This window comes from Muscardinus avellanarius (genome assembly GCF_963383645.1).
Source record: "Muscardinus avellanarius genome assembly, chromosome: 18".
Lineage (NCBI taxonomy): Eukaryota > Metazoa > Chordata > Mammalia > Rodentia > Gliridae > Muscardinus > Muscardinus avellanarius.
Genome location: NC_137804.1, coordinates 8,904,423 through 8,928,924, shown reverse-complemented (window position 1 = coordinate 8,928,924; position 24,502 = coordinate 8,904,423). Strand labels below are relative to the sequence as shown.

Genomic DNA, 24,502 nt, shown 5'->3' with positions numbered 1-24,502 from the left:
GAGGCTGAGACAGGAGGATCGCACAGGTTCAAAGCCAGCCTCGGCTACTTAGTGAGGCTCTCAGCAACTTAGTGAGACCCTGTTTCCAAATAAAGTATAAGATAGATCTGGGGGTATAGCTCAGAGGTATAAAAGCCCCTGGGCTCCACTCCCAGTACCACAAAAATAATTAATTTTTAAAAATAAGGCTGGGGGTGTGGCTTGGAGGTAGAATGCCCCAGTACTGCCATAATAATAATAATAATAATAATAATAATAATAATAATAATAATAATAATGCTGGTTTAGTACCTATAAAGGCCAGGCATGGTGGCGCACGCTTGTAATCCCCGCGCTTGGGAGGCAGAGACAGGAGGATCGCGCAGGTTCGAAGCCAGCCGCGCTGGCTTAGGAGACCCTGTTTCCAAATAAAAATATAAAAAATAGGTCTGGGAGTGTAGCCCAGAGGTAGAAGGGTTTCCAGGAACCCCAGTACCACCAAAAAAAAAATAGAACCTATAAAGGGATTTTTGAAAGCAAAGATGAACTAAGACAAGGCTCAATGGTGTAAAAATCTATCTTCTACGCCGGCGCGGTGGGCACGCTTGTGATCTATCTTCTACGCCGGCGCGGTGGGCACGCTTGTGATCTATCTTCTACGCCGGCGCGGTGGGCACGCTTGTGATCTATCTTCTACGCCAGCGCGGTGGGCACGCTTGTGATCTATCTTCTAAGCCGGCGCGGTGGGCACGCTTGTCATCCCAGCATTCGCGAGGCGGAGACCGGAGGATTGCGGTTCGCGGACAGCCTCAGCTACTGAGTGAGGCCCTCTGCAACTCAGTGAGATCCTGTTTCCAAATAAAATATAAAAAAGGTCTGGGAATATAGCCCGGAGGTAGGAAGCCTGTGGGTTCCACCCCCAGTACCACCAAAAAATAAAATAAAATAAAAAGAAATAGTTATCAACCATTCTCAGTGGCTTTCCTAGAGATACATTGTATATAATGTATAGATTTGCAATATTATTTATACTTTTCATGACACTATACACCCCACAAAACAAGATTTGGGGTTCTTTAACAGCTTATATTAAATCTTCTATCAAAGAACATCATTTAGCCGGGCGTGGTGGCTCACTCTCGTCATCCCAGCATTCGGGAGCCTGAGATCGGAGGATCGAGGTTCGCGGACAGCCTCAGCTACTTAGTGAGCCCCTCCATAACTTAGTGAGACCTTGTTTCAAAATAAAGAAGAAAAACAGGGCAGGGGGTGTAGCTTAAAAAAAGAACATCATTTTCATTAATGACAATTGGTTTTATTCATGCTGGTTAAAATTCTCATTTATTTTTATGCTATGTGGCTAATTTGGTTTTGTTCTTTTAGTGACGGTCAGTCTTCAGCTATTCCTGTAGCCAGTATGGAATTTGCGGCCATTTGTCTCAGAAATGCTTTGCTGCTGTTACCTGAAGAACAGCAAGATCCAAAGCAGGAAAATGGGTCCAAAAACAGCAGCCAGTTAGGAGGGAACCCGGAGAGCGGCGAGAGCAGCGAGGCCTGCAGGTACCGGGCGCCCCTCGGCCCTTGGCCTTCACCCCTTGGCCCTCACCCTCAGCCCTTGGCCTTTACCCCTTGACCCTCACCCTCAGCCCTTGGCCTTTACCCCTTGACCCTCACCCTCAGCCCTTGCTCCTCGGCCCTCAGCCCTCACCCTTCTAGCCCTCAGCTCTTGCCCCTTGCCCCTCGGTCCTCAGCCCTCACCCTTGGCCCTGGGCCCTGGGCCCTCCCTCCAGGACCTCCACAGCCTGCCACCTGACCCTTTCCCTGAATGCCTATGGTTTCAGCCTGAATTTCCAGACACTGTATTTTAAGTCATATAAGGAGATTATGTTTCTAGTGTTTCTGGGAGAAATAAGGTAAAGGCCAAGTGAGGAGAAGTCCTTGAAAGAATCCAGGTGTCATGGCACACTTGTAATCCCAGCATTTTGGAGGCTGAATGAATCAGGAGGATCCTGGTTTAGAACAGCCTTAGCTACTTAGGGCCTTTGAAACTCAGTGAGACCCTGTTTCAAAATAAAGAATAAAAAATAGGACTGGGGGGTATAGCCCGGAGATAGAATGGTTCCACCCTCAGTACCACACACAAAAAAAATTAATACTTAAATCCTAATATTTCTAATTTCCTTTTGTCCTGTCTTTTCACTTAACATAGTATAAACCACTGAACACCAGAATATATCCCTTCTGGATTTCTAGTATAGATTAAAAATTAGCCGGGCGTGGTGGCGCACGCTTGTAATCCCCGCGCTTGGGAGGCAGAGACAGGAGGATCGCGCTGGTTCGGAGCCAGCCTCGCTGGTTTAAGAGACCCTGTTTCCACATAAAGTTAAAAACTAGGTCTGGGAGTGTAGCCCATGGGAGTGTAGCCCGGAGGTAGAAGGGCTTCCAGGAACCCCAGTACCACCAAAAAAAAAAAAAAAAAAAAAAAAAAAAAAAAAAAAAAATTAATGCCACTTGTGAGGTTGAGAGAGCTTATTTAGAAGTACAAAATAAACATTATATAATCCAGGCGTGGTGGTGCACACTTGTAATCCCAGTATTCAGGAGGCTGAGACCGGAGGATCACGGTTCTTGGATAGCTTCAGCTACTTAGTGAGGCCCTTTGCAACTTAGTGAGAGCCTGTTTCAAAAAATTAAAGAAAGAATAAAAAATAGGGCAGGGGGTGTAGCTCAGAGGTCGAATGCCCCTGGGTTCCATCCCCAGGCCCGCAAAAAAAAATAAATAAATAAACATTATCTAAAGTTCCATTTTTTTTCACATGATACCTTTAATTCATATCTTCCAACTCAGCATTTTTATCATTTTTAAAATGTTTATTATAAAAAATTCTAAACAAAATGTTGAGGTTCTCCCCCCAATCAGCAAAACTTAGGTTCTATTGTGATGAAAAGAATGCTTGTAATCCCTGCGCTTGGGAGGTGGAAACAGGAGGATCGCTCAGGTTTGAAGCCAGCCGCGCTGGCTAAAGAGACCGTTTCAAAAAAAAAAAAAAGTATAAAATAGGTCTGGGAGTGTAGCCTGAGGTAGAAGGGCTTTCAGGAACCCCAGTACCACAAGAAAAAAAAAAAAAAGCAAATGGAAAATTAAAAAATGTAAAATGTATGAAAATATTGAGTTTTCTTTATATAGTAAAGATACTGTTTTCAGTTTGTTTGTTTGTTTGTTTATTTTTGCGGTACTGGGGATGGAACCCAGAGGCATTTTCCCTCTAAGCCACATCTCAAGCCCTATTTTTTACTCTTTATTTTGAATCAGGGTCTCACTGAGTTGCAGAGGGCCTCACTAAGTAGCTGAGGCTGGCCGTGAACCGCGATCCTCCTGTCTCAGCGTCCCGAATGCTGGGATGATGAGCGTGCGCCACCACGCCCGGCTTTCCGTTAGATTTCTAAAAGTGTTATGTGTTGGGGAAAAGAAGGTACCATACAGTATAGCTTTAACATATTAGCAGTTCCGTATTATTAAGCTTTTACGCTTTTGTTATAAAGGTATCATGGGGTGAGGATAGGCGAATACATTTTACACTTAATCGTTTGTTTCTTTTCACAATAAAGAGCCTGTCTCTCTTTCAGCAGTAAAAGCCACGATGGAGATAAATTCACCCCAGCTCCGCCTTCTTCTCCATTGAGAAAACAGGAATTAGAAAACCTGAAGTGAGTAGATCAACAAAATGAGCCTTGTGTTTGTTTTTTTATTTTGATGCTGAGGGTTGAACCCCAGGGTCATTCTACCTCTTATCTACACTCCCAGCCCTATTTTACATTTTATTTTGAAACAAGGTCTCACTAAGTTTCCGAGGCTTGGCCAGGAACCTGCGATCCTGCCTCAGCCTCCCCAGCCCTGGGACGACAAGCCTGGGCCGCCACGCCCGGCGAGCCAGAACCTTGTGATCCTTGTAGCAGGTACCTGTGAGCAGTGGGTCCACTGTGTCAGGATCTGCGGAGTGAGGGAGTCCCACTGCAACCTGTGACCCTCCTGTCTCCGCCTCCCAGGTTCTGCCTTGGCCTTTGTTCTTCCCTTTCTCCCAGTGGATGTTGTGAGGACCTGGGGCACACAGGGAGCGCGTGGGCTTTGTCAGATCCTCCGCGGGGAGACGCGAGGGTGTCTCTTCCCTGGAGTTATAGTTCTTCCGGTCTGATGAACTGTCAGATCGTTGAGTGGTTGCCAAAGCAGATTGGACAGTGGAGGAAGTGTGTGTGTGTGTGGGGGGTATTTTAAGCAGTAACAAACTGATTTCTCTAAGGCCCCGTAGATAGAGCCGTGTGTGTTTCCAGGCCCGGTCTTCAGGAATTGCTGCTTTGGAAGAGGAAAGGGAGGCTGTGGCTGAGAGGGAGCGAGGGTAGTGGGGAGGGTCTGGAGACAGCAGCGCACACAGAGGTTTGAGTGTTGGATGGTAAACTTGGTTGATCTCTGCGGCCCTTGCTCAGAACGCAGCGCCGAGGCTTTCTGGCTTGTGCCTGTTCTTGTTTGTGTTGGAGATGCTGGATTGAGCCCAGGGCCTCAGGTGCTCAATTATGACCCGTTTACATAAGTATTGTTAACAGAATGATTATTTTGCAGTTGGAATATTTTATCCTTTTATGAGTTAATGTGCTTCTTTAGAATAAAAGTTGAGAAGACCGATTTTTACCGACTTGCCCGTAATTATAGTTTGGGCTTGCTGGGAAACAAAATCCTGCTGCAGATCTTACATGACTGATTTCTCGACCCAAAGTAGGCTTGACAGTAGGCTGGAGCGGGAACGGCCCACCTACTGTCGGGAGAGGCCAGGGCAGGCTTTTCCCAGCAGGCCCATCTGGGTGGGGCTTGCCCTGGGCTCCAGACCCAGGCTCGCAGAGCAGCCCTCCACAGTGGGAGCCAGGAAAAGAGGTGGGCCCCATCAGCATGAGTAGCCGGTCAGTAGGCAAGGTGGGGTCCGGTGCCTGCAGATCCTAAGTTAAAGGTTGAAAGCCAGGTGCGGTGGCGCATGCCTGTAATCCCAGTACTTAGGAGGCCAAGACGGGAGGATTGCAGGTTTGAGACCCGCCTCAGCAACTTAGTGAGACTCTGTTTGAAAATAAGAAATGAACCTGGGCTTGGTGGTGCACACTTGTAATCCCAGTGCTTGAGAAACTGAAACAGGAGAATCGTAGATTCGAGGACAGCCTCAGAATCAGTAGTGAGACTCTCATCAACATAGGGAGATTTCATTGTTTTCATTGTTTTCAAAAATGAAAACAGCTGGCAATGTAGCTCAGGGGTAGAATGCCCCTGGGTTCAATCTCCAGTATCACACACAGAATAAAGGTTGAAGCTTGTCTTCTTTTGGGAGGAAGGAGAGCCTGGGTAACTGAGCCCAGGTGTGCTCTAACCCTGAGCTACACCCTGGGCTCTTTTAAATTTTTTTAACTTTGAAACAGGTCTCACTAAGTTGTCCGGGGTAGACTCAACTGGCAGTCCTCCCGTCTCAGCCTGCCAAGCACTGGGGTTATAGCGTAGGGGTGAGCCGCGGCCTCTGGTTGAGAACAGACTTTTCAAAGCTCTTCCTCCCCCCAACAGCGTACAGCTGGGGAACGCCCCAGTGAATGAATACATGGATGAATGCATGTGCGTTGCCATGTGGTGCTAGGGATCGGACCCAGGGCATCCTACCTCCGAGCCACACCCCCAGCCCTACTTTATCTTTTAGCTGAAAATAGGGTCTCACTAAGTTGCAGAGGGTCTCACTAAATTGCTAAGGCTGGACATAAACCTGCAACCGTCCCAGCTTTGCCTAGAACATGAAAAAGCCAGTGTAATCTTTTGCTTATACTTTATCTTCAGGGCAGTCTTGTGAATTGCTAGAGAGGAGTAGTGTGATAGGGTGGGCAGCACAAGAGCCATGTGGGGGCGCACGCTCGTGATCACAGCCCTCAGGGGCTGAGACAGGAGGATCGGTTCGCGGACAGCTTCTTAGTGAGGCCCTTTGTAACTCAATGAGACCCCGTTTCAAAATAAAGAGTAAAGTATAGGGCTGGGGGTGCAGCTCGGAGGCAGAATGCCCCTCGGTTCCATCCCCAGTACCACAAAAACCAAACATACAAAATAAAGAATAAAGAATAGGGCTGGGGGTGTCACTCAGAGGCAGAATGCCCCTCGGTTCCATCCCCAGTGCCACAAGTAAAGAGGATGGGCAGATGAGAGGATGGTCGTCCGTCTCCCGTGGCTGGTGGTCCTGACTGATCCCACGGTCTGAGTTAGAGAGCTCATCATCTCGCCACCATAGGTCCCAGTCTCCACATCGATTAAACAAGTAGACCGAGGCTCTAAGCTTCAATTTGCTTGTGCCTCGTGGTCCGGCCTGCTCTAAACTTCTAACATCCAGGCATGGCCGAGTGAAGGGAAACAACGGGCCGCTTCTGAGTTGGCCCAGCCCTGCCTTTTTACTAAGGAGGCCACTGCTAGTCGGAGGACTTCAGAACATTGGACCGTTGTGCTAGCTGTGTGTGGTAGCACAGGCCTACAATCCAAGTCCCTGCGAGGCTGAGACGGGAGGACGCAGGCTCAAGACCAGCCTCCTCAGTCTAATGCCACCAGACCATCAGCAGCTTAGATGCCATCTCAAAATAAAAAAATAAAAGGGCTGGGGATGTAGCTTAGAGGTAGAACACCCCTGGGTTTAATCCCTAGTGCCACAAAAGAAAGAGGAAATTGTCCTGCCATAATGGTTATATCCTTCCTTAGACTGAAATTACAGTATGAATACACTTTAGTGACGTTATAAAACAGTACTTGAGAGGCTGAGACAGGAGTGTCGCAGGACGAGACCGGTCTCAACAATTTACCGAGGCCTCAGCCATTTAGTGAGACCCTGTTTCCAAATCAAAGGAGCCGGGCGCCGGGCATGGCGGCTCCCACTCGTAATCCCAGTACTCGGAAGGCTGAGACGGGCGGATCACGGGTTGCAGCCAGCCTCGGCCACTCAGTGCGGCTCTCGCCTCTGCGGCCTGCTGACCCGCCGGCCCTCTGCTGCTCCAGGTGCTCCATCCTCGCCGGCAGCGCGTACGTGGCTCTGGCTCTGGGCGACAACCTCATGGCTCTGAATCACGCAGAGAAACTTCTTCAGCAGCCCAAGCTGTCAGGATCCCTTAAGTAAGTGGACTTACACTGCGATCCCCTGTTGTATGGAGGTGTCGGTTAGTGTGTGGACGCCCAGCTTCTGCTTACTCCTCCAGGCGGGGATGTTTGTGTGGCAGAAGCAAGTAGTTGAACTTGCCTGTCTCTTATTTGCTCAGCGAGTAAGAGTTACTGGAAATGGCGTGTGTGTGTGTGTGTGTGTGTGTGTGTGTGTGTGTGTGTGTGTGTGTTACTGGGGATGAAACTCAGGGGCATTCTACCTCTGAGCTATACTCCATATACGTTCAGCCCTTGTTTGTTTGTTGATGATGTTTTAAAAAGGTCTCACTGGGCATGGTGGCACACGCTCATGATCCCAATACTTGGGAGGCTGAGACAGGAAGATCGCAGGTCATGGACAGTCTCAGCAAATAGTGAGACTCATCAACCTACCGAGAATCTGTGACACACACACGCACGCACAATGGAACCTAGGGGCCTTCTGCCTCCAGGCTATACTTTTCGACCTATTTTTTAATTTGGAAACAGGGTCTCACTAAATTGCAGAGGGCCTCATTAAATAGCTGAGGCTGGATGAGAACCTGCGATCCTCCTGTCTCAGCCTCCTGAATATTGGGATCGCAAGTGTGCATCACCACAGCCGACTCTAAATGTGGATTTAAATGCAAGACTATAGAATGCAGAGCACACATAACGTATGTAAAATGATGTAATATATATATATATATATACCTAGTGTTATCATATACTGGCTACTCTGTGCTGACCTGCTCTTCAGTTTGGAATGTGCTTTTCGTTTTAGATTCTTGGGCCATTTGTATGCTGCGGAAGCCCTCATCTCTCTCGACAGAATATCCGATGCGATCACTCACCTGAACCCCGAGAACGTCACTGATGTCTCCCTGGGGATCTCTTCAAACGAGCAGGACCAAGGTCAGTGGGGCCGCGCCTCGGCCCTGCTGAGGGCTCACCTTCCTGTTTGCTGTCCCTCGGGGTACATGGAAATGGAAGGCACGCTTGTAAAGGGAGGGAAACTTCAGGTTGGCTTTCCACATTTTGGGCTGTACTTTGTAGTAATTGCTTGCTTAATAAACCTATGATTGTCGTCTAATCTAAATTTACCTTTTAAGCCAAGCATGGTGGCACACACTTATAATCCCCGTATTTGGGAGGCTGAGACAGGAGGATCCCGGTTCAAGGACAGCCTCAGCTACTTAGTGAGGCCCTTTGCAACTCAGTGAGACCCTGTTTCAAAATAAAGAATAAAAAATAGGGCTGGGGGTGTAGCTTGGAGGTATAATACTCCCCTGGGTTCCATCCCCAGTACTACCAAAAAAAAAATTCTCATTTTTCTTCTTTCTTCTTCTTTTTTTTTTTTTTATTTCCTTTGATACTGGGGTTGAGTCCAGGGGCATTTTACCTCTCAGTTTTACTCCCAGACATATTTAATTTTTTTTTTTTTTTTTTTTTTTTTTTTTTTGTGTGTGTGTGTGTGTGTGTGGTACTGGGGTTCCTGGAAGCCCTTCTACCTCCGGGCTACACTCCCAGAGCTATTTCTACATTTTTATTTGGAAACAGGGTCTCCTAAGCCAGCACGTGTGGCTGGCTTCGAACCTGCACGATCCTCCTGTCTCTGCCTCCCAAGCACTAGGATTACAAGCATGCGCCACCATGCCCAGCTAATTTTTTTTTTTAAATAGGGTCTTATGCAGGGCGTGGTGGCACATGCTTGTAATCCCAGTATTTGAGAATCTGAGACAGGAGAATTGAGGTTCATAAACAACCTCAACTACTTTAGTGAGGCCCTTTGCAACTCAGTGAGACGCTGTTTAAAAATAAAGAATAAAAAATAGGGCTGGGGATGAGCTGGGCGTGGTGGCGCACGCTTGTAATCCCCGCGCTTGGGAGGCTGAGACAGGAGGATTGCACGGGTTTGAAGCCAGCCTCAGCTACTTTAGTGAGGCTCTCAGCAACTTAGTGAGACCCTGTTTCCAAATAAAATAGAAAATAGGTCTGGTAGTGTAACCCTGGAGGTAGAAAGCCCCTGGGTTCCACCCCCAGTACCATAAATAGTGTTAATCTTAAATCATGGTTCAGGTTTTGAGTAGGTCAAATGATGTCACCTTTATTCAAGGCTAGCTCTCAGGCTTGGCGTGGTGGTGGGTGGTAGCATTTTGACAGTTTAACAGACTTTCCGGTACATGAAAGTTAAATGTTTTGCCAAATTAATTCCTATTTGATTTCATTCTCATAAAGTAAGGATATTAGAAAATAAGGTGCGTTGTCCTGTCTCTCAGATTAGTTTCTGTGTCCTTTAGGCTCCGACAAAGGTGAAAATGAAGCTATGGAATCCTGTAAGTACGCCCTGTGCAGAGGGGGGGGCATGGTGCAGCGGTAGGGTGCTGGCCTCGCATGCCAGAGGCCCTGGGTTCAGTCCCCGGAGCCACCTCTCCTAGTGTCCCGGCCTTGTCAGCTGAGGAGGGGCACTGTGGCTCTCGTGGGCGGGTTCAGGGTACCAGTCACACACAGCCTCCTCACCACCTGCACCCCCACAGCCGGGAAGCGGGCCCCACAGTGCTACCCCAGCTCCGTGAGCTCGGCCCGCACCGTGATGCTCTTCAACCTGGGGAGCGCGTACTGCCTGCGCAGCGAGTACGACAAGGCGCGCAAGTGCCTGCACCAGGTGAGGCCCGCAGGGCCGGGGTGCGGGGAGCCCAGGAGGGTGCGGTGGCGGAGGGTGCGGTGGGGGCCTGGAGGGTGCGGTGGGGTCCCCAGGAGGGTGCGGGGAGGTGGGGCTTTAGCGTTTCTAGTGTCCAGGCTTTAAAATACCCTTACAGAGCCGGGCGTGGCAGCACACGCCTGCCATCCCAATACTTGGGAGGCTGACATAGGAGGACGGACCGCAAGTTCCAGGACAGCCTCAGCAAGCAGTGGGACTCCAGGCACTCTAGTGAGACCCTGTTTCCAAATAAAGAATAGGACTGGGGGTGTAGCTAGGAGGTAGCATGCCCCTGAGGTTCAATCCCTAGTACCACAAAAAATAAAAAATAAAAGCCAGGCATGGTGGTGCAGGCTTGTAATCCCAGTACTTGGGAGGCTTAGACAGGAGGATGGAAGGTTCACAGCCAGCTTCAGCAGCTTAGACCCTGTTCCAAAACAAAAATAAATAAATAAATTAATTAATTAATTAATTTTAAAAAAGGGCTGGGGTATAGTTCAGAGGTAGAGTGTTCCTGAGTTCAGATCCCAGTACCACACACACATGCACGCACGTCCACCTGGGGCTGGAGAGTAGCCTTTATAAGGCCCTGGATTTGATTCCCAGCCACACAAAAATTTGAACAATTTTACGGACCCTCGGTGCTATAGGAAGTAGGGCTTTGATCTGAGTTACGGCGAGCACGGTCCAGCTCAGGCTGGGTGCAGCAGGTGGATGAGGATGCTGGCGCTGGGAGAGACAGGCGGGGTCAGGCTTGGATCTACTGAGGGGTTTGGTTTTGGTTCCTTGATTTTTAGGTTATTCCAGTGGCTGGCCTTTGCTAATTGGGAGGCCCGCCCTGCCTGGGAGGGCTGCCGTGCTGTGGAGAGTTGGAAAGGGCCCCAAGTCCCCCAGCTTGCCTGCCTACCTACCACCGACTCCTTGAGCCCCCAGGAAGCAGAGTGCCATTAGGACTCAGGAATCTGTTGCCTTGAATTCTTGTATTTTAGAAAGTCTGCAAACTATTGTCGGGGTAAAGAACAGCACATGATTAGTAGCCACTTGGAAGGGGAAAAAGAAGTTTTAGCATCCACAAAAGAAACAAGTGTGGTGGCCTGCACCTGTAATCTCAGAATTTGGCGAGGCTGAGACAGGAGGATTGCGTGTTCAAGACCAACCTCACCAACCTAGCGAGACCCTATCTCAAAACAAAAACTAAGTGCAGGTAGGGGTGTAGCTCAGAGGTGAAACTCTGCAATGGGTTCATCCCAAGAACCACAAAAATAAAAAAAATTATGTGAGCCGGGCATTGTGGTACACACCTGTAATCCCAGTACTTGGAAGGCTGAGACGGGAATCATAGGTTCGAAGCCAGCCTCAGCAATTTAGTGAGGACCTGTTTCCAAATAAAAAATAAAATAGGACTGGCGGTGTAGCTCAGAGGTAAAATGCCCCTGGGTTCAATCCCTAGCACCACAAAAATAAAAGTAAAAATGACCTTTTTTTGGGGGGGTGTCATTACTTGGCATTTGTATCTTACTGGTTTTATGGGTGTCTTTCTGTTTGGACCAAAGGCGGCTTCAATGATCCACCCTAAAGAGGTACCTCCCGAGGCCATCCTGCTGGCAGTTTACCTCGAATTGCAGAATGGTGAGTCACTCTCTAGTTAGGACTGCATGCATCCCTTCAGAGAGCCTGAGATTTTACTTGTCTCCTTATTGTATTAGGAGTAGAAACTTAGCCGGGCGTGGTGGCACAGTTCTGTGACCCAGCATTATGGAGGCTGAGACAGGAGGGTCACGGTTCACGGCCAGCCTCAGCTACTACTTGTGAGGCCCTCTGCAACTCAGTGAGACCCTGTTTCAAAATAAAGAATAAGAGCCGGGCATGGTGGCGCACGCTTGTCATCCCAGCGCTTGGGAGGCTGAGACAGGAGGATCGCACAGGTTCGAAGCCAGCACTTAGTGAGGCTCTCAGCAACTTAGTGAGACCCTGTTTCCAAATAAAGTATAAAATAGGTCTGGGACTAGCCGGGCGTGGTGGCGCACGTTTGTAATCCCCGCGCTTGGGAGGCAGAGACAGGAGGATCGCACAGGTTCGAAGCCAGCCGCGCACGCTGGCTTAGGAGACCCTGTTTCCAAATAAAAATGTAAAAATAGGTCTGGGAGTGTAGCCCGGAGGTAGAAGGGCTTCCAGGAACCCCAGTACCACCAAAAAAAATAAAAATAAAAAAATAGGTCTGGGACTATAGCCCGGAGGTAGAAAGCCTCTGGGTTCTACCCCCAGTATCTCTCTCACACACACACACACACACACACACACACAAATAAAATAAAATAGGGCTGGGGGTGTAGTTCAGAGGTAGAATTTCCCTGGGTTTTATCTTTTATCCCCAGTAAAACACACACACACACACACACACACACACACACACACACACACAGGAAAAAATAGGGCTGGGGTATATCTTGTGGGTAAAATGCCACTGGGTTCCATCCCCAGTACCACAAGAAGGAAGGAAGGAAGGAAGGAAGGAAGGAAGGAAGGAAGGAAGGAGGGAAGGAAGGGGTGGAATCAAGGAAGGAAGGAAATGGGTGGAATCACAACAGCTTCATCCCTGACCCCAGAATTTGGATTTTTTTTTTTTTTTTTTTTTTTTGAGGTACTGGGGATGGAAACCAGAGGCATTCTACTTCTGAGCTACACCCCCACCCCTATATATATTATTCTCTCTCTCTGTCTTTATTTTTTCTTTGTAGCCAAAGAAGAGGCACTGAGTGCCTGCACAACAGGCCTCAGCCTCCTGAAAATCCCTGGGGAGCTCTCAAAAAATCCATTGTAAACCGGGCGCGGTGGTGCCCACTCGTCATCCCAGCATTCGGGAGGCTGAGACAGGAGGATCGCGGTTCGCGGACAGCCTCAGCTACTTAGTGAGGCCCTTTGCAAGCCAGTGAGGCCCTGTTTCAAAATAAAGAATAAAAACTAGGGCAGGGGGTGTAGCTTGGAGGTCCAATGCCCCTGGGTTCCATCCCCAGACCCGCAAAAAAAAAAAAAAAAAAAATAGGACTGGGGTGGAGTTTGGAGATAAAATACACCTGGGTTCCATCCCCAGTACCAAAAAAAAAAAATTCCTGGGTGAGGGCTGAAGCCCGCGGTTCCACCCAGCCCAGCCGCAGAGCAGGGGCCTTTGCCTGCCTGGCTGTGTGCTGCGCTCTCACAGGACGTGTCCCTACAGGCAATACGCAGCTGGCCTTACAGATCATCAAGAGGAATCAGCTGCTGCCCACCATGAAAGGCCACTCGGAGGCGAGGAAGAAGCCGGCGTTCCAGCCGGTGCACCCGATCCAGCCCATCCAGATGCCGGCGTTCACCACGGTGCAGAGAAAGTGAGCGAGGCCTGTCCCCGAGCAGCGCTGCCTCCGCGGGAGACAGACCAGAGACAGGCCAGGGGCTCCGGGCCGCCCGCCCGGGGTTAAGGGCTCTCAGGCTCACTCCACCTCTTTCCTAAGATCCCAGCCTGTCAGTGCTGAGCCATTATGTGACGGATCTGTGTCATAAGCAATTAAAACAGTCTTATCAGGACAGTCTTGATTGCAACAGTCTTTCTTCCAACTGTTAGTCTATTCCCTTATTTCTTCTTTATTTGTTTGCGGCACTGGAGGTTGAACCCAGGGACATTCTACCTCTGAGCTACACCCCCTAGCCCTACTTTTTATTCTTTATTTGAAAACTCTCACTGAGTCGCAAAGGGCCTCACTAAGTAGTTGAGGCTGTCCTGGAACCCGGATCCTCCTGTCTCAGCCTCCTGAATGCTGGGATTACAAGCGTGCGCCACCATGCCTGGCTCTGAGTTTTTATTCTTCATTTTGAAACAGAGTCTCACTGAGTTGCAAAGGGTCTCACTAAGTAGCTGAGGGTGGCCACGAACCCGGATCCCCTGACTCAGTCTCCTGAATGCTGGGATTACAAACGCATGCCTGCTTTATTCTTTTTTTTATGGTACTGGGGGTTGAACCCAGGGATATTCTACATCCGAGCTACACCCCCCAGCCCTATTTTTTTTTTTTAGTCTTTATTTTGAAATAGGGTCTCACTTGCTGGGCGTGGTCTCACTTGCCCTGCACTTGGGAGGCTGAGACAGGAGGATCACACAAGTTTGAAGCCAGCCTCAGCTACTTAGTGAGGCTCTCAGCAACTTAGACCCTGTTTCCAAATAAAATATAAAAAGGTCTGGGAGTATAGCCCAGAGGTAGAAAGCCTCTGGGTTCCACCTCTAGTACCACCAAAAAAAAGGGGGGGGGATCTCACTGAGTTTCAAAGGGCCTCACTAAGGTTGTCTAGGAACCACTATCCTTCTGTCTTAGCCTCCCAAATGCTGGGATTACAAGCGTGCACCACCACGCCCAGCTATTGCTTTATTTTTTGTTTATTTATTTATTTATTTTGGTGGTACTGGGGTTTCTGGAAACCCTTCTACCTCCAGGCTACACTCCCAGACCAGACCTATTTTGTACTTTTTAAATTTGGAAACAGAGTCTCTTCAGCCAGCACGGCTGCCTTCGAACCTGCGCGATCCTCCTGTCTCTGCCTCCCAAGTGTGAAGCGTGGGGATTACAAGCGTGCACCACCAGGCCTGGCATTGTTTTATTTTTTAAAACAGGGTCTCATTAGGCTGGGCGTGGCTCACGCTTGTAATCCCTGCTCTTGGGAGGCAGAGACAGGAGGATCGCGCAGGTTTTAAACCAGCCACGCTGGCTTAAGAGACCCTGTTTCCAAAAATAAAAAAAAGTATAAAATAGGTCTGGGAGTGTAGCCCGAATTGCAGGGACTGGCCACTAAATCTCAATCCTGTCTTAGGCTCTCAAGGGCTGGGATTACTAAATGTGCACCACCATACCAGGATGTTAGAGTATTTTACCATCTGAGATTTAGTATTAAATTTTAGGGGGTTTTGTGTGTTTATTTGTTTGGTACTAGGGATTGAATCCAGGGGTGTTTTACCTCTGAGCTACACCCCCTAGCCTTTTTTATTTTTTATTTGGAGCCAGGGTCTTGTTGAATTGTTGAGGCTGACCAGGAACCTGCAATTCTCCTGTCTCAGCCTCCCAAGTACCAGGATTATAGACACATGCCACCAGCCGCAGCTACTTAGGCCCTCCGCAACTGTTTCACAATAAAAAGGGCTGGCGGTGTAACTTGGAGGTAGAATGCCACTGAGTTCAGTCCCCCATACCGAAAACATACATATATACACTAGTGGAAAATCCGGCATGGTGAGTTCAGCGCAGTCACACAGCCATAACAGCCCTAAGTCACTATGCATAAGGGGGGTTGGTGTTATAAAAACACATGGGACAGACTGGGCCTCTTTCTCTTTGGGAGACAAGAACCCAGGGAAATTCGTGGCCCTGTAACACCCCTGTCTCAGCCTCCCAAGTGCTGTGATTACAGGAATATACCACCACACCTGATTCTGTGTGTGTGTGTGTGTGTGTGTGTGTGTGTGTGTGTGTGTTTCTGAGGATTGAACTCAGAGACATTCTACCACCGAGCTACACCCTCAGCCCTATTTTATTCTTATTTTCTAACAGGGTCTCAGTAGGTAGATGAGCCTCTCACTACTTGCTGAGGCTGTTCTTGGTGTGCACTACCACACCTGCTGTCTTTTTTTTTTTTTTTTTTTTTGCAGTACTGAGGAGATAGGAAATAGGCAGATAGGGAAAAGGCCTCTGTAGAGAAAAACCTAATATCCTGAGGGGTGAGGGGCCAAGGTTCAGAGATAAGAAGGACCAAAGCTTCACAAAGCCATCTGTTTACTAATCAACAAACCCAGGAGCCACCACCAGAGCAAGTCTGGCACTCCTGAAAGGAGACTCTTCAAAGGACTTGCAAATACCTATGCAAATTCTGAGAGCTGCTTCCCAGAATTCCCAGGACCCCAAACTCACCCTAACCCCAAAGAGGACTCGCAGACATCTGGCAAAGGCCCTAGCCGGCCACCAAATGGGGTTTTTTCCCTCTCGGTACCCCCCTCCCTTTTGTGGGAGCTTTACTCTCTCTCACAGGTCGTGATTGAGGGCACCTGGCTCGGGCTGCTCTCAGGTAGTGACCTGAAGGCCTCTGCTGGACATCAAGGCTAACCAGGGCCCCTAGGGGTGACCTGCTCCTCTTTTCTAGCAGATCGCGTGGACTCTGGAAGAAAACCGCCTGTAATTGAAGGCATTCTGCTTGGGCTACTCCCAAGTATTGTTCGTAGACAAGAACCCAGTAAGGGAACGCTGAGTTTCTTCTCAAGAGACTCCGTTTCATCTTTGATGAAACACCAGGTTTCTTCTCAAGAACCACCCCCCCCGTTTCATCTTGGGGGGGCTCAGAAGAAACCCCGTTTCAGTACGGGGAGTCTACCTCCAAACTACACCCCCAACCCTATTTTTTTTTTTTTTTTAATTGTAACAGGATCTCACTGAGTTGCAATGGACCTCACTAAATAGTAGCTGAGGCTTTTTTTTTTTCCCTTGGTTACTGGGGTTAGAACCCAGGGGCATTCTGCCTCTGAGCTACACCCCCAACCCTATTTTTTACTCTTTATTTGAAACAGGGTCCCACTGAGTTGCAAAGGACCTTACTAAACTGAGGCTGTCCATGAACTGCAACCCACCTGTCTCAGCCTCCCAAATGCTGGGATTACAGACACAGGCCACCATGCTGGGCTGGCTGTCTCTGGATGTGTCCTGGTGTTTCCTGTGTTCTTATCTGCCTTGGGCGGGTCTTCCTCCCAGCTCCACCGCCTCAGTCCCTGCAGTTTCCTCCCCTTTCCTCCCTTCCACAGTCCCTGACTTCCTACAGCTCAGCTGATGCAACCCAGGGCTTCCTATAGGGAGACGCTCAAAGCCTCTTCTAGGTAACTGCCCCACCCTCTCAGGTAGCTTTTTTTCTTTTTCTTTTTTTTTTTTTTTTTGTGGTCCTGAAGGTGGAACCCAGGGGCTTTCTACCTCAGGGCTATACTCTCAGACCTATTTTCTATTTTTATTTGGAAACAGGGTCTCGCTAAGTAGCGGAGCGCCTCACTAAGTAGCTGAGGCTGTCTGTGAACCCTGATCCTCCAGTCTCAGCCTCCCAAATGCTGGGATTACAAGCGTGAGCCACCACGCCCGGGGTCCAGGGATCTTCTTTTGATGCCCCCCTAAGCCTGTGTGTGCGCCCACATTGGATTCTTTGTGGTCTCCCCAAAGGAGTCACCATTTCCCACCATAGGGACCTGCCTTCGCCCCTCTGCTGCCTGGAGTTTTCTCCTTGGGTGTCAGCATCCTGGCTTCGCTCACTACTATGATGCCCCTGGCACAATGCCCTGGCACGCCACCCCAGCGACCTTCTGGGCCAGGGAGGGTTTCCTGTGCAGGCTGCAGTAAAGGCAGACCTGCAGGTACAGCCTGGCCCTGGCCTTCCCTTTGCCTGATTCTACGTGTTGGGGTGAGTTCTCGGCTCGGGAGCTCCGTGTCTACAAGGTCCTTGGCTAACGTGACAGAAAAGAATTTGAGCATGCGCCAGTTAGAGACACAGACAGGTTTATTGGGGAAAGGGGGAGGAAATACACATTCAAGAGAGAATGCGGGCCCCTCAAGATGAGGAAGGCATTTTGGGGAGTTCAGGGTTCTCTTCTACTTGTAGGGGACTTTAGTGAGGGGTGGGCTAGAGAAGGTATGTGAGGATAACCTCAGTCCAGTAGTCCCAAGGCGGTTTATGGTGGGCAGGTGGTCTGGCAGCCTTAGGGTGCATGAGCTCAGTCCAGTAGTCCCAGGCGCTTCCTGATGGTCTGTGGTCTGGTCAGCCTTAGGGTGGATGATCTTGGGTTGATTGGGGTCCTCATTAGTTGATTGACGGATAAGCTGGGATATCCTAAATTATGGGTTTTCTCAGAGATACTGTTAACTCTAGGATCTACAGGTTTCCCAAGAATTTATGGTAGAGTCAGGCCTGAGAAAGAGAACTGGTTTGTGGACTAGAGGCAGTGGCACTTCAGCTCCAGGTTCTTATATCAAAGATATTTTTACTTTTCCTTCCTGTCTATCTCCTTTCTACCTACGTATTCCTTCTATCCTACATCATAAGTACCTTTGAGGGCAGTTTGTGCTTTATACAACGTATGGATTGTTCTAGAAGAAAAGTCTGCTGAACAGAATTTTGGGAAGTTTCCTCCCTAGGCCTGACAGGAGGTGGGGAGGCCTCTCAACACAGCCTGGAGGTTCACGGGCCTGGCGCCCTGGACCCTTCGGGCCTTCTGGCCTGAGACTTCAGTAGCCCTTACTCCTCCAACTCCATTGCTGCCCAAGTCAGCTGGCCCAGCCCAAAGTAAACACGTATTACAAAGCCAGCAATTGCAGTCATCTTCGCTTTTCCCGGGGCAGGCTGGGCGGGGCCGGGGCGGAGGCAGCGAGGTTCCTCAGCCCCTCATTTGGGCTAAGGGAATCCGTGTGGTGACAAACAATTGTCCTGGAGGATTTAGGGGGATTTGGCCAAGAGTCCCTGTGGGCCCCCAGCCTCCCCCTAATCCCATCCACATTTCAGACTACTTAGGATCGCATTAAATGTCAAAGCCGGCATTTAGGGAAATATCTACGTTTCGTAGGCATCACCCGAGTCAAAAAGAAAAAGCTTCGAGGAACCTTCCAGCATTTGGCCTGAGAGGCGCTCTGTGTGGTCCGGGCGTGAAAGGGAGGAGGGGGCGGCGCCCTCGCGGCCCGGGGGCCCAGGAATGCGGGCCTTTCACATGTAGAAAATGCTAATGCTTTGTCCGGGAGCCGGCCTCCGGAGGCGCAGAGGCGCCGGAGGATGGAGACAGCGGCCTTTGCCTGCGAGCGCCCGGCCCCACCCCCGCCGGCCCCTCCCCCAGCCCCGCTCTGCTGGGGACTAGGGACTCGGGGAGGCCGCCTGCGAGGGTCACCTCCGCTGTCCCGCCTAATCCCGCAGAAGCCACAGGTAGCTGCTCCGGATTCACCCCAGGCACCAGGCAGGTGACTGCGTTTTACTCCATTCCTAAGAACAGTTGAAACTTTCAATTATGTCCATCCAGGACGATCGAGGAGTCAGGCGCGGCATCCAGCGGTCTGTTTTCCCATCAGTGTTCTTGAGGCAGGTACCCTGGGTTCAAGGGCCAGGATGCCTGGACCTCCACACTAACCCAAAATGGGGTTGCTCCACCTAGCAGGATCCGAAAGGCCGCAGGCGGCCGGGGCAGGGCGGGCAGCGCGTGGCTCTCATCGTTTTATAGAAGAGGACACAACGCTCAGACAGACAGGCAGCCGCCCTTGGTCCAGCGCAGGGCGCGCTGAGCGGGATGCTCGCTCGGCTCCGGTCGGCTGTGCTGGCGCCACGCGTGGACCTCGGGGTGCAGAGCGCCACCTAGTGGTGGCGTCGTCGACAGCCGCCCCCGCGAAGGCAGGGGTCGCTGTCCAGCCTGGAGCCCGGCCCTCCAAAGAGGCTCCATCTGCAGTGGCCGGCAGCAAACCCGGCCCCTGCCCGGAGGGGCGCTCTCGGCGTCCTCCTGCCCTAGGGCTGAGCTGCAGGCCTGGCCCACACCTGGGCCAAGGATGCATGGCACGTGTGCTGACACACTCAGGACATGGAGGCTCACACTTGTAATCACAGAACTTGGGAAACTGGTACAGGAGAGTCGCAGGTTCAAAGACAGCCTCAGCAACTAAGCAAGACTCCCAGTAACTCTGTGAGACCCTGTTTCCAGATAAAAAATAAAGCCGGGCATAGCGGTGCAGGCTTGTAATCCTAGCATTTGGGAGACAGAGACAGGATGATTGCGGTTCCCAGCCAGCTTCAGCTACTTAGGCCCTCTGCACTTAGTGAGACCCTGTTTCAAAATAAAGAATAAAAAATAGGGCTGGGGGTGTCGCTCTGAGGTAGAATGCCCCTGGGCTCCATCCCCAGTACCGCAATAAATAAATAAATAAAAAATAAAATAGGGCTGGGGGTGTAGCCCAGAGGTATTATGTCTTGGGCTCAATCCCCAGTACAAAAAAAGGGGGGATGAGGGGAGGGTGTAGAACGTCTGGGTTCAACCCAGAGCAGTGAAATATGCTTGTAATCCCAGTACTTGGGAAGCTCACAGGTTCAAGGACAGCCTCAGCAAATAAATAGTGACACTGGGCAACCTAGTGAGACTGTTTCTTTCTCACTGTCTTTCCGTTTTGTTTTGTTTTGTTTTGTTTGTGATACTGGGGGTGGAACCCAGGGGCTTTCTCAGCCTCCCAAGCCCTGGGATTATAAGTGTGCACCACCACGCCCGGTTATTTCTTTTTGGCTTTCTTTCTTACTCTTTCTTTCTGCCTGCCATTTCTTCTTTCTTTCTTTCTTTCTTTCTTTCTTCCTTCCTTCCTTCCTTCCTTCCTCCCTCCCTCCCTCCCTCCCTCCTTTCTTTCTTTCTTTCAATACTTGGAACTGAACCCAGGGCATCCTATCTCCAAGCTATACCCGCGCCCTATTTTTTATTCTTTGTTTGCGTATTTTTGCAGTACAGGGGATGGAACCCAGGGGCATTGTATCTCCAAGCTACACCCCCAGTCCTATTTTTTATTCTTTATTTTGAAACAGGGCCTCACTGAATTCCAAAAGGCCTCACTAAGTAGTAGCTGAGGCTGTTGGAGAACCGCGATCCTTCGGTCTCAGCCTCCCAAATGCTGGGATTACAAGCCTGCGCCACCACACCGGGCTCTTATTCTTTATTTTATTTATTTATTTATTTATTTATTTATTTATTTATTTGCAGCTTTATACCTTTTATTTGGCTTTCAGTGGTTAGTTCTCATCCGCGTTGACTGTCTGCAGATTTTTGAAGGTGGTAACGGGAACGTAGGTGACCGAGGTGTAAAGTTTGTTGGGCGAGTCTTCATCCTCATTCTGCTTTCTGGACAATCGCACACGGATCCGATATGGAACGTGCCTGATTCCTTTGGCCCAGACGGCTCTGTTGAGCCTGGTATCGATGCGCACATCTGGAGCCCCGTCTCCTTCCTGGCAAATTTCCGGATCTCCTTGAGTGCCCGAGGGGCACGCTTCTTGAAACCCACTCCGCGGATGCGCTTGTGAATATTGATGGTACACTCCCGCGTCACCACCTCGTTGATGGCTGACCGGTCCTTCTTCTTCTCACCACCCTTTTTTGCGGGGGCCATTTTGCCGGGCCCAAGTTGGAAAGGAAGCATATTCTTTATTTTAAAACAGGATCTCTTGCCTGGTGTGACGGCACAGGCTTGTAATCCCAGCATTTGGGAGGCTGAGACCGGAAAATTGTGGTTCGCAGACAGCCTCAGCTACTTAGTGAGGCCCTCTGCAACTCAGTGAGACCCTCCTTGTTTCAAAAATAAAGATAAGGGCGGGGCGTGGTGCTGGGCGTGGTGGCCAACGCTTGTAATCCCAGCATTCCGGAGGCTGAGACCAGAGGATCACATTTGCCGATAGCCTCAGCTACTTAGTGAGACCCTGTTTCAAAATTAAAAAAAAAAAAAAAAAAGAATAAAAAGTAGGGCAGGGGGTGTAGCTCAGAGGTCGAATGCCCCTGGGTTCCATCCCCAGACTCGCAAAAAAAAAAAAAAAAGTAAAAAATAGGGCTGGGAGTTTAGCTGGGAAGTGTTAAGTTGGGTCCTGCACTCTTGTGACTTTGTGTCACATGACCTCTGCAGGGCAAGGGAGGGGCTGAAACCCCCGCGAGAATTGGGCATTCCCGCGAGTAAACCCTCATCTCGCGGGATGCATGCCTTTAAAAGGAGCCCACGTCCTCAAGCTTCGGACAGGCGCGCGGGCCCCATGGTGCCTCGCCCTGATCCCCGGGAGAGCCGTGCCATTAAAACTTTACATGCCATGTGTACCGGACCTCTCTCGTGTTTTTCACACTCCGCCGTACTCACTTATTTTTATTTTACTCGCATTTAATTTTTTATTTTACTTATCATTTGGTGCCGAACCGGGAGAACTCTTGGGTCCCTCCCCATTTTTTTTTTCCTTTTTTTTTCTGTTTTCTCTTTTTATTTTTACTCTCTTTTTGAGCCCCGGACTCTCCGACCCGCCAGCAGCTCGACTGTGAGGTCCCATACCAGCGCTCCGCTTGCAGGCGTTGCTCCCGCCACTGCCGCCACTGCTGCCCCATGCCTGCCCGGACCGTAAGCCATCTTTTCAGCCCCGCGCTCTCCAGGAGAGCCGGCGGCCTTCTTCCTGCCCCGGGCTCTGCTGAGAGTCCGCGGCCATCTTTCCAGCCCCGAGCTCTGCTGAGAGCTCACGGCCATCTTTTCGGCCCCGCGCTCTGCTGAGAGCTCAAGGCCGTCTTTCCGGCCCCGCGCTCTCCGGGAGAGCCGGCGGCCTTCTTCCCGCCCCGGGCTCTGCTGAGAGCTCGCGGCCATCTTTCCAGCCACGAGCTCTGCTGAGAGCTCACGGCCATCTTTCCAGCCCTGAGCTCTGCTGAGAGCTCGTGGCCATCTTTTCAGCCCCGCGCTCTGCTGAGAGCCTGCAGCCATCTTTTCGGCCCCGCGCTCTGCTGAGAGCCGGTGGCCATCTTTTCCCGCCCATGTGCTCTCTTCCGGAGCGCCGGCGGCCATCTTCCGCGGCCACCACCGCTGGGGCGTGCAGGCTCCACCGGCCGCCAGGCTGCTAGTTCCACCCGCCCAGAGCCAGGCTCCTTGGGTGATGCTGGCACCTCTTCTACTTGCTGACCTCCTGCACGGGCCAGGACCTCTGCCTGCTGCTTGGACCTCCTAAAACCGCCGTTCCCGCCTGCCCACGCCGCCCGCCGCTGGAATGGGAACGCGCCGCCCGCGGACTGCGCCACGCCGTGCACCTATGTCTTCTCCACGCCTGGCGTTGCTTAGACCCGCCTGCCGGGGCCGCCTGCCTCCTCCATCTAGGCGGCCGCCACTCTGCTAAACAGCCCCCAGCCCGCCAAGTCCAGCCCGCGCTCCAGCTGGTTCCTCCACTCGGACTCGCGCCCTGGCGCCCTTCACCCTGTGCCTGCCCACCCCTGCTGCCTGGGCCTGGCCATTCCGGTAAGCAGCCACATGGGATTACTGGGGTGGGGGGGTCGCCAGCTTTGGCCCGCCATCTTGCACACGTGGAATCACTGGGGGGCCGCCATCTTGGCCCCACCATCTTTAACCCCTCCCACCTCATGGCCTCACTGGAGGCCTCGCCATCCTTAACCCCTCCCCCCTCATGGCCTCACTGGAGGCCTCTCCATCCTTAACCCCTCCCACCTCATGGCCTCACTGGAGGCCTCGCCATCTTTAACCCCTCCCACCTCATGGCCTCACTGGAGGCCTCGCCATCCTTAACCCCTCCCACCTCATGGCCTCACTGGAGGCCTCGCCATCTTTAACCCCTCCCACCTCATGGCCTCACTGGAGGCCTCGCCATCCTTAACCCCTCCCACCTCATGGCCTCACTGGAGGCCTCGCCATCCTTAACCCCTCCCCTCATGGCTTCACTGGAGGCCTCGCCATCCTTAACCCCTCCCACCTCATGGCCTCACTGGAGGCCTCGCCATCTTTAACCCTTCCCACCTCATGGCCTCACTGGAGGCCTCACAATCTTTAATCCCTCCCACTTTCCACTCCTAACCAATCCTAGGAGTCGGCGGCCATCTTTCCGGCCCGAGCCAGGCAGCTTGGCACTTGCTCTGCCTGCCAACTGCCTGCGCGGGCCAGGACCTCTGCCTGCCGCTTGGACCTCCTAAAGCACCGTTCCAGCTTGGTTCTCCGGTCACCGCCGGGACCTCTGGCCGGTTTGCCCCACCCGCCCCGAGCCAGGCTCACTGGCGGTGCTCCTCGGGGCCCAGCCTCAGCGTCTGGCGCGTGCCTGGAAGCCATTTTGTCTCCACGCCGCCTGCCCGGCAAGCCATGCCGCCTGCGCACCCCCACTGATCCTGCCTGCGCCAGCCGCCAGTGCCGTCCACACCAGCCACCGGCATCCACGCGCCCCAGCTCCACCACGCTCCCAGCAGCTTCTCAGCGCTTCTGTCGCAGCCAGCACTGGCTGGCAACACTTCACTCCGCCCTTGCCTGTTCAAGCCTCCTCAAGCGCACATCACTAAGCTGTCCAGGGTAACCTCCAATTCGCACTGCAGCTATGCACCCACCTGCACCCCCTTCTGGGGGACTGGACTCCCGACTCCTCCCAGCCTGGGGCCCCTGACGACGCCCCTTGACAGCAGGAAGAAGCTAGAGGGTCCAATCGTCATCCATTATCCCTACCATCAAAAGGCCGGAATGTTAAGTTGGGTCCTGCACTCTTGTGACTTTGTGTCACATGACCTCTGCAGGGCAAGGGAGGGGCTGAAACCCCCGCGAGAATTGGGCATTCCCGCGAGTAAACCCTCATCTCGCGGGATGCATGCCTTTAAAAGGAGCCCACGTCCTCAAGCTTCGGACAGGCGCGCGGGCCCCATGGTGCCTCGCCCTGATCCCCGGGAGAGCCGTGCCATTAAAACTTTACATGCCACGTGTACCGGACCTCTCTCGTGTTTTTCACACTCCGCCGTATGCACATTATTTTTATTTTACTCGCATTTAATTTTTTATTTTACTTATCAGGAAGTAGACTGCACCTGGGTTCAATTCCCAGTATTGCAAAACAAATAATAAAAATAAAAATGAATGAATGAATGAATAAATAAATAAATA

General features: G+C 51.2%; 1 protein-coding gene and 1 pseudogene across 8 annotated transcripts in view; one reads left to right on the top strand and one right to left on the bottom strand.

Moving 5' to 3' along the window:
* The window catches only part of CNOT10 (CCR4-NOT transcription complex subunit 10), a gene marked incomplete at both ends in the record, with an annotated part of 40,758 nt that extends 27,541 nt beyond the window's left edge, over positions 1–13,217 (top strand). For 2 of the 7 annotated variants that reach the window (XM_080715016.1, XM_080715015.1), the window contains 8 exons: positions 1,363–1,539; positions 3,607–3,687; positions 7,031–7,144; positions 7,932–8,062; positions 9,448–9,483; positions 9,685–9,812; positions 11,402–11,477; positions 13,063–13,217. In XM_080715016.1, coding sequence (XP_080571142.1) covers positions 1,363–1,539; positions 3,607–3,687; positions 7,031–7,144; positions 7,932–8,062; positions 9,448–9,483; positions 9,685–9,812; positions 11,402–11,477; positions 13,063–13,217 — 898 coding nt within the window. The remainder of the gene's footprint in view (positions 1–1,362; positions 1,540–3,606; positions 3,688–7,030; positions 7,145–7,931; positions 8,063–9,447; positions 9,484–9,684; positions 9,813–11,401; positions 11,478–13,062) is intronic. The other 5 variants (XM_080715017.1, XM_080715020.1, XM_080715019.1 and 2 more) reach the window with 5 other exon arrangements.
* Positions 13,218–20,633: 7,416 nt separating this feature from the next.
* LOC308276818 (large ribosomal subunit protein eL31-like) lies at positions 20,634–21,031 on the bottom strand (annotated as a pseudogene). Its single transcript has one exon. The product of its transcript is annotated as a large ribosomal subunit protein eL31-like (transcript).
* Positions 21,032–24,502: the final 3,471 nt, after the last annotated feature.